The sequence below is a fragment of the Scylla paramamosain genome, chromosome 17 (genome assembly GCF_035594125.1).
Source record: "Scylla paramamosain isolate STU-SP2022 chromosome 17, ASM3559412v1, whole genome shotgun sequence".
NCBI classification, from domain to species: Eukaryota; Metazoa; Arthropoda; class Malacostraca; order Decapoda; family Portunidae; genus Scylla; species Scylla paramamosain.
This window is the reverse complement of record NC_087167.1, coordinates 8,317,501-8,327,500: the sequence shown is the minus strand read 5'-3', so window position 1 is coordinate 8,327,500 and position 10,000 is coordinate 8,317,501. Positions and strand designations below refer to the sequence as shown.

The 10,000-nt window shown below is 41.5% G+C and overlaps 1 protein-coding gene across 1 annotated transcript in view; it reads right to left on the bottom strand.

Annotated features, from left to right (window-relative positions):
* Positions 1–10,000, bottom strand: part of LOC135108603 (uncharacterized) — a 171,230-nt gene that overhangs the window by 146,221 nt on the left and 15,009 nt on the right. Inside the window, 1 exon segment of the mRNA XM_064019762.1 lies at positions 6,902–6,966. Coding sequence (XP_063875832.1) covers positions 6,902–6,966 — 65 coding nt within the window.

Genomic DNA, 10,000 nt, shown 5'->3' with positions numbered 1-10,000 from the left:
GAGAGAGAGAGAAAGCCCCGGGGACACACTTATAGGACCACAGCAATTCTGATAAAACGTTTCGCTTTCATCATGAGGCGACCGGCAGGCCACCTTAGCCTCCTCCTCCTCCTCCTTCTCTTCCACTGCAATTATTTTACATATTATCTCTTCCTCCTCCTCCTCCTCCTCCTCCTCCTCCTCCTCCTCCTCTTAATAGGGTTATCACTACCACCACCACTACTAATGCATGCAAACACACTTTTTATGTATAAATTCCGTGATTATTTTTTCTACTACTACTACTACTACTACTACTACTACTACTACTACTACTACTACTACTACTACTACTACTACTACTACCTCTGCAAGAACCATAACTAACATCACCTTGAACTTGGAGCTTCCTCGTCGTGTCCACTCCTTCCTTAATCTCCCCTCCCCTCCCTGTCCTCTCTTTTCCTCCTCTCCCTCTCCCTCTCCCCCTTCCCCTTCCCCTTCCCGTAATGAAAGAGGGAGTTACTACAGTTTGTGACCTTGAGTTTCTCCTTCCATCCCCCCTCCTTCTCCTCCACCTACTCTCCCTTCCTTCCTTCCATTCTCCCTCCTTCTTTTACTGCACACTCCTCTTCCCCCTTCCTTCCTCCTCCTCCTCCTCCTCCTCCTCCTCCTCCTCCTCCTCCTTCTCCTCTTCTTCTTCCGCCTCATTAGTTTGAGAGCACAAAAGACTAAAATATAATCTGCAGACTGAAGTCTTTAACACACACACACACACACACACACACACACACACACACACACACACGTGCAACAAGACAGTTTAAATTTTTCTAATTTTTCTTCTCTTCAAAAAACGTGTAACGGATTTTTTTTTTTTTTTTTTATCTTTGCTTCGTTTTTTTTTCGTTCCTTTTTTCTTTGTTGTTTTCCTTCCTTCTTTCCACCTCCTCCTTCTTCTCTTCTTCTGTTTCCTTGAGGCAATTTGTCTCGTTCGGCGCTTGTCTTTCTCCATAGAGGAAAAGCTAGCCAACAATCTCTCTCTCTCTCTCTCTCTCTCTCTCTCTCTCTCTCTCTCTCTCTCTCTCTCTCTCTCTCTCAGTCCTGGCTTTGCTTTTCACGAATATGAGGTATAAAAATAAAGCAACATAAAAATACTTGTTTAATCTCCCTTCCACTAATGACGACGCAATATTGTAAGCAGAGAAAAAATAGACGTAAGAATATAACGCTTCTTTTTTTCCCCTCTCTCTCAGTGAAGGAGATACAATACACAGGAGAGAAAGGGAAGAGGGAAAGAAGGAAGGGCAGAGGAAAAAAATGCAACAGTAACAGCAACAACAACAGCAACAACGACAGTGCCAGTAATAATAACAATGGCACCATCATCATCACTATCATCGTCATTAACATCATCAGCAGCAGAAGGAAGAAAAAAGGAACAAGAACAAGAACAAAAACAAGAACAAAAAGAACAAGAACAAAAACAAGAAGAAAAAGAACAACAACAGAATGGTGGTGAGGTTGAGAGGAGGAGGAGGAGGAATACAAAGGAATACAAAGGAAAACCAAACAGCAAGAGACCTTTTGGTGCTTGCAAGGCTGTTTGGTAACTACTTCTAACTAACTACAGGGAAGAGGGACAGGACACCATATCAGAAGGCTCCGAGGAAGAGGAGGAGGAGGAGGAAGAGAAGGAAAATTTAAGAGAAGAAGAAGAAGAAGAAGACAACATCGACAACAACAACAACAACAACAACAACAACAACAACAACAACAACAATAATAATAATAATAATAATAATAATAACAATAATAATAATAATAATAATAATAATAATAATAATAACAAAAGCAAAACAACAACAACAACAATAACAACTGGTGGTGATGGTGGAGGAAAAATAATAGAGAAGAGCAACAATAAAGACAGGAAGAAGCAGAATGCCAATAAAAGAAGTAAAGAAAGAGGAAGTACAAGGAACTGATGAAGAAAATGAGAAAAAAAGAAAAAAAAACTAACTGCTTACAGAGAAAATGCGAGAGAGAGAGAGAGAGAGAGAGAGAGAGAGAGAGAGAGAGAGAGAGAGAGAGAGAGAGAGAGAGAGAGAGAGAGAGAGAGAGAGAGAGAGGGAATTACAAACAGCAACACAGCTACTGGTCCCAAGGAAGCTGTTAATATCTACTACACGAAGTAATATATAGTACAAGACACAAACAGTAAAGGTGAAAGCTTCTCTCCACCCACTACTCCCTTCACCCGCAGCTGGCAGGAAATTAAGGAAAACTGCATAGGTGTGTTTCGTGGAAGTGACGTGGTGTTGAATTAGTGAAGGGACACAACAGCCACACCAATAGGAGAGAGGGTCTTGGTTCCCTTCACCGAGGACAGGATGGTTTCATAGGTAGGTCACAAAACTTTACCCTCGCATGCAACTTTCCTGTTCCTTGAATGCTGCTAAGACTCTCAGTACAACCGCAGCTGTCGACAACGGTGACTGGATTCGGTTGTTTCGGTTACAGATTACGCCGGAAAATATGGATTAGAGTAAAGTATTTTGTCTATTTTGTTCTTGAAATCAATGGCGGCTTTCAAACATTAACGATCCCGTTGACAAGAATCTTTTACCAGTTAGTTTAAAAAAAATGTTGTCTTTTTTGCTGTGTTTGAGTGAGCAATGGTGAAATAGTCTTCTGCAATGACAATGTAGAATCCTTTGAAAATTTTAGACGTTTCAATTAAATCGCCTCTCATTCTTCGTTTTGTTGGGCTGAACAGGTTTAATTCCTTCAGTCTTTTCTTTCCTTTATCAGAAACTTCAAAACGCAGAGAAAATCTAATGATATTCCAATAATTAGTACCGTCTACCTTATTATCTTATCTAATTTCTAAAACGATCTCAAACCAATTCATTGAAGTGTTACCTTGTCTAAAAGCTCGTCCTATGGAGCCAACCAGTTAGTTTACTAGCAATGTTGACTAGACTCTGGATCACTTGAGATTATAACTCCGAGAACTCTGTCTTTGCTTACTGCTGGAAGTTGTTTTCAATTAATCATGTACTCAACCTCACCACTGTTGCTTCCGATGTGCAATACTTCTCATCTGTTGACACTGAACTTTATAGAGAGCGAGAGGCCGACAGAGAGAGAGAGAGAGAGAGAGAGAGAGAGAGAGAGAGAGAGAGAGAGAGAGAGAGAGAGAGAGAGAGAGAGAGAGAGAGAGAGAGAGAGAGAGAGAGTATAGACAACCCAACCTCACTGCTCGGTAATGTGTAGACGATAGAGAAAGAATTTAAAACGGCGTATGACCAGAGGAGGAAAATAAATAAATAAATAAATAAATAAATAAATAAATACATAAATAAAAACCTCCAATTTGCAGGTGAGACTAAAATGGCCTCAACACGAACAGATTCCCTCCGAGACAGGACTATGAAAGAAGAGAGAAACAAACCAGACTGTTCCTCGCTTTCTTCTGAGCAAGGAAAACATTTTATGGGCGGAATAAATCTTCAGTTATCTTTATTACCTTTCTCTCTCTCTCTCTCTCTCTCTCTCTCTCTCTCTCTCTCTCTCTCTCTCTCTCTCTCTCTCTCTCTCTCTCTCTCTCTCTCTCTATCTCTCTTAAAAACCCGTGTATCTTCAATTAGAGCCTTTTGAATGTAGGAGAGATGCGGCGCAAAAGTTTTTAAGAATGTGGTCCTAACATTTTTCCATGCTGTCAAAATAGATCACCAGTTTCCGTTTCTTTTTCCTTTTTTTTCATGCATTTCTTAAACCACGTTAGAATTTTCCCAATAGTAATATCTGAGTGGAAGAAAACATGCAAGTGGTGGGCGTGACAGAGGGGGCGCAGAAGACCGCACGTATTGGAGACCTCTAATGGAAGCAGCCGAGAGAAGAAGAAGAAGAACAAGAAGTACTGACAATGTGCCGCCTCTCTATCCTGAACAGTACAATCAAGCTGAACCGAACCGTATCTAGCGAGCTTTGGGAAGAGAGAAACTATTTAAATTTCACGTTCCCCTTTGTTGCACGAAGCCACTGATCTCTGACACGGAAGGAAGATCAGATTAGTATCGCCTCAGGTCCTCACAGTTAGCAGGCGTACAGCGGCACAAGCACCTCGCATTAGTGAGTCCAAGGAGATGAGGAGGTGAAGGACACGGGAAAGGATATACGAGAAGAGGATGTAATGGGCCAGATGCGGGGAAGAAAAACAAGAAGGCAAAGAGGAGGAGGAGGAAGAGGAGGAGGAGGAAGATTTTTTTGTCATTTTCGTTCATCATTTTACTTTTCTTCATTTTCTTCTTCAAAATTTACTATTCCTACATTTTTTACTTATCTCTTTCCTGTATTTTCCTCTCTCTCTCTCTCTCTCTCTCTCTCTCTCTCTCTCTCTCTCTCTCTCTCTCTCTCTCTCTCTCTCTCTCTCTCTCTCTCTCTCTCTCTCTAATGAGGAAGAGTGTAAAAATAAACAATTAAATGATACTTAACAAGTGACAAGTAAATGAAGAGGAGGAGGAGGAGGAGGAGGAGGAGGAGGAGGAGGAGGAGGAGGAGGAGGAGGAGGAGGAGGAGGAGGAGAGGTGAAAATGACAGGTAGTGGAGAAAAAAATGAAGGGTGAGAGAAATAAAAACGAGAGAGAGAGAGAGAGAGAGAGAGAGAGAGAGAGAGAGAGAGAGAGAGAGAGAGAGAGAGAGAGAGAGAGAGAGAGAGAGAGAGAGAGAGAGAGAGAGAGAGAGAGACGGATAAAAAAATAATCGATGAAAGAAAATGAAAATATGGAAGAAAGGAAGGAAGGAAAAAGGAAGAACGGAAGGAAGACAGGAAGGAAGAAAAAGAAAGAAAGAAGAGAAAAAAGAAAGAAAAAAGAAAGAAAGAAAAGAGGAAAAGAGAAAGGAAGGAAAGAAGGGAGGAAGGAAAGAAAGAAGGAAGGAAGGAAGGAAGGAAGAAAAGAAGGAATGAAGACAGGAAGGAGGGAGGAAGAGATAAATATAGAAGTGGAATGGAATGAGGAAAAATGAACAAAGTGAGAAAATTAAAGGGGAGAGAAAGGAAGATATTGCGCCGCAGGGAATGAGAGAGAGAGAGAGAGAGAGAGAGAGAGAGAGAGAGAGAGAGAGAGAGAGAGAGAGAGAGAGAGAGAGAGAGAGAGAGAGAGAGAGAGAGAGAGATTTATAGACCCAGACATACATACCTAGGCAAAATAAAGAAAAAGAGACAAGTAGACACACACACACACACACACACACACACACACACACACACACACAGCCAGACGAACAGAAAATAGACAAAAAAAAAAAAAAAAACAGACTACTAGATAGATAGACCATTATAACCAAACAGACATACATACATACAGACAGATACAGATACGGACGGAAACAAAGAGACGGATAATAAAAAGAGGGACAGACAGATAATTTGAGAAACATACGTACAGATACTCGTAGATCAAAGGAGATACAGACAGACAGACAGACAGACAGACAGACAGACAGACATTACATAAACAGACAGTCAGACACAGACACACACACACACACACACACACACACACACACACACACACACACACACACACACACACACAAAACGAAAGAGGCAGAGAAGAAAATGTGTAAGAAAAACAATAAAAGAATCACAAACCATAAGAAAAAAGGAATAAGAGGTGAAGGGTAAATAAAAGAGGGGAGAAAGGCTGAACGAGAAAATGCAAAAAAATAAAAACAAAAAAATGAAAAAAAAGGAAAACGAACAGTAACTAAGAGATATGAAAGAGGAGAGAGAGAGAGAGAGAGAGAGAGAGAGAGAGAGAGAGAGAGAGAGAGAGAGAGAGAGAGAGAGAGAGAGAGAGAGAGAGAGAGAGAGAGAGAGAGAGAGAGAGAGAGAGAGAGAGAGTGTCATTCTCTTTTGAAAATTATATTTGTTCTTTATTTTTATTTTGTTTTCTTCCTTTACGGATCTTGCCTTTGTTTTTTTCACTGTTAATTGATGTTTTTTTTTTCTTCGTTCGATTGTTACCAGTTTGTTTGTTTGTTTGTTTGTTTGTTTGTTGCCAGTTTGTTTTGTTTCTTTATTTCATTGTTACTTTTTTATTGTTTGTTTTTTGCTTATTTGTTTTGTTTGTTAACTTGCATCTTGACCTGTTTATTTTTTTTGTATTTACGTGTTTATGTCAGTTTGTTTGTTTGTTTGTTTGTATCTGTTTAGCCTGATGCATTTATAAGTCTTGCTTGACTTTTTTATTATATTTCGTATGATTGTTTATTTGTTTACATTCAATTTGTCTCCTGGTTTATCTATCTTATTTTTCTTTTCTTACTACCTTTCATTTCTCCTACGTGTTTGCCTGCTTTCAATTATTTATTTCTCCATTTATTTATTTATTCTCTTATCACCTGTCTGTTCCCCTTTCGTTAGTTTGTATTTATTTGTCGTACTGTTGCGCTATCTTCACGCTAACTGCACTCCTGATCTTGCTAACTGCATGCCTCCCCTCCTCCCCAGGCCTCCACGCGCAAAACCTATCCATCCAGTCCACCTCCCTAATGCATGAGCCAACCAGTATTCTCAATCTTTCATCCCTTTCACTACTAAATTCCGCAACTCCCTGCCTGCTTCTGTATTTACCCTTACCTATGAGCTGAAATGTTTTACGAGTGAAATTTCAAGACATTTCTCATATTTTTTGTATGTTCCGTTGGACTCTAAAGTAACTGGCATCTTTTAATGAGCCTTTTTCTACCTTTTTTTTTTTTCGTTTCTCTATAAACTATTACCCATCAGTATTAGTCCACTCATCCATGTACTCATTCATCAGTTCATGTATCCACCCACACACCTCTTGATTGATCTACCACAGTGCTCGTTTCTCCCCTTCCAGTGTTTGTCTTTGTTTTTTTTGCTTACCTGAGTGGAGCAGGTGAGTGGAGGCGAGGTGGTGCAGGTGACCGAGAGAGTCCAGGTACGCCAGCCTGTGAGGGGAGAGAGGAGGGGGTAGAAGGGAGGGGGGATGGAGGAAGGGATAGGTATGGCAAGGAAGGAATATAGATTGGAAAAGGGAGAGAAGACATGGAAGAAAAGGAAAGGGAAGGTTGGATGTAAGGAAGAAGACGGAGATAGAAGGAAGGGAAGGGAATGAAAGAGAATGAAAGGAGATAAAGAAGGAAGAAGCAAAGTGACCAAAGACATGGAGAGGATTGAAAAGAGGAGAGAGAGAGAGAGATATAGGGAATGGAAAGAAAGAATAAAGGATAAAGGTAAAGATGAAAGGAGAGAGACAGAGAGAGAGAGAGAGGGAACGAGGGAGAGAAAAGAAAGAGAAGGAGAGGGAGAAAGGAAAAACGGGAGAAGGTGGAATGTGGGGAGGGAGAAAGGAGAGGAGGGAGGGAATAAAGACGGTAAAAGATAAGATAGATAGATAAAGAAGAAAGGAAGGAGGGATGGAAGATTTGAAGAAGCAGGGAGGGAGGGAGGGAGGGAGGGAGGGAGAATAACAATAAAATTAGTTATTTGCTATAATATTTTCTAGAGAGAGAGAGAGAGAGAGAGAGAGAGAGAGAGAGAGAGAGAGAGAGAGAGAGAGAGAGAGAGAGAGAGAGAGAGAGAGAGAGAGAGAGAGAGAGAGAGAGAGAGAGAGAGAAGGGGGAAATCTAATACATAAATTTGCACACATAACACAACAATAGAAAAGGGAAACATCATACACTAACTCTCTTTCCCTCTACCTTGACCCTTCGTCCTCTTTCCCTCCCTCCCCCCTCCATCCCCCCTCTCTTCCTCCCTCTCTCCTTCCTCCATTTATCCACTTCTTCCATGCCCTTTACTTCACCCTTACTGACTGCATGGAGGAGGAGGAGGAGGAGGAGGAGGAGGAGGAGGAGGAGGAGGAGGAGGAGGAGGAGGAGGAGGAGGAGGAGGAGGAGGAGGAGAAAGATTCAAGTGGTTTCTTTATTCCCCAGGTACACACACACACACACACACACACACACACACACACACACACACACACACACACACACACACACACACGCACGCATGCACGCACAGTTAATTATAACTCTACATTAATTTATTAATTATCTATTTATTCATTTAATATGTTTTTGCTATTTACAAGTCTGCGGGTGTGTCAGTCAGCAGTTATTCAGTCTCTCTCTCTCTCTCTCTCTCTCTCTCTCTCTCTCTCTCTCTCTCTCTCTCTCTCTCTCTCTCTCTCTCTCTCTCTCTCTCTCTCTCTCTCTCTCTCTCTCTCTCTCTCTCTCTCTCTCTCTCTCTCTCTGTCTCTCTCTTATTCCCCCTTTCTACTTATTAACTTTTCTCAATAAGAGTGTATGTAACCGTTCCAGCGTCTTTCCCTCCTTCCCTCCATTCCCTCCCTCCCTGCCTCCCTCCCCTTCCCTTCTCTTCCCTCCATTCCCTCCATTAATATCAGTGAAGGGGCAAGTCTGGTGAAGAAAAGTGTTTAATTAAATGATTCCGTCAGATAATAGTCCCTCTCTCTCTCTCTCTCTCTCTCTCTCTCTCTCTCTCTCTCTCTCTCTCTCTCTCTCTCTCTCTCTCTCTCTCTCTCTCTCTCTCCCGTCACCTGGCGGATGAGATTCATTTAAACTTTAAATATCCGTCCAGGTAATTAATTGTGGGTTTACCTGAGTCCAGTCCACCTGTGATTAATGTACCGGGAGAGAGAGAGAGAGAGAGAGAGAGAGAGAGAGAGAGAGAGAGAGAGAGAGAGAGAGAGAGAGAGAGAGAGAGAGAGAGAGAGAGAGAGAGATTTGCAAAGGTACGAAGGAACAGAAAAAACGAGGAGGAGGAGGAGGAGGAGGAGGAGGAGGAGGAGGAGGAGGAGGAGGAGGAGGAGGAGGAAGAGAAAGATGAAGAGGAGGAGGAGAAGGAAGGTGAAGAAAGAAAGAAAAAGAAAAAGAAAAGAAGAGAAAAGAACAAAAATAACAAGAAAAAGAAGAGGAGGAGGAGGAGGATAAAAGAAAGAAAAAGAAAAAGAAAAAGAAATAAAGAAAAGGAAGGCAAAAACAATCAGGAAAAGAGAAGAAACTAGAGGAAGAAGAAAATTAAGCAGAACATTTTTCAAGCCTCTCTCTCTCTCTCTCTCTCTCTCTCTCTCTCTCTCTCTCTCTCTCTCTCTCTCTCTCTCTCTCTCTCTCTCTCTCTCCCCGTGGCATCCCATTAACCTTCAATTTCACAGTTTTAACCCACTTTCTTTACCCTATTTCGAATCTCTTTTGAATCTTTTGAACCTTTTATAAAATTTCCCTTAGCCTCTTCTAATTCCCTATTTTTCCCTATACAGTACCGCCCACAATCCTCTAACTGATTACCCATAAGTCTCCTTTCGTTCCCTCAACCGCTGTTACTAAATTATTTACTCTTAAAGCGGTACAGTTCTTTCAATGTGGATGCGAGAACATGCTTTCCTCTGTATACCAACTTGTGAATTGACAAAGTAAGGGAATATGAGGGCGAGGAAGGAGACACGCTGAGAAGACCCCTGAGGAGACACGCTAGACCAGAAGACTCGTACGCAGCAATGAAGTTTAAGGCTTAAAATTATCACCAGTTTTGCGCATATCAGCTGAACTTAAGTGTATAGTGTAGGCAGGGGTGAGTTTAAAAGTGCATTAAGTTTAGGTGGATCAATGTAGGTATGTGCTTGAGTTGGTGGGTGGGTAGGAAGAGAAGCAGGCATAAAGGCATAAAAGGAAAGATACGTAAGGTAGGAAGGCAAGTAGGAAGGAAAGAAAAGTAGGTAGGTAGGTGGGTGGGAAATATAAGTACGTAAGTAGATTAGGAAGGTAAGAAGCTAAGGAGGGTGTGAAAAGTAAGTAGGTATATTGCCGTTTTACAGAAGCACTCTCTTGTATAGTATTTGAAGGATAATGTGAGCTTCCCCAAGGCACCTCCTCCTCCTCCTCCTACTACTACTACTACTGCTACTACTACTACGTGCGAGAACTGGTTTGCGATTAACTGCCAGATAGAGAGATCAATAAC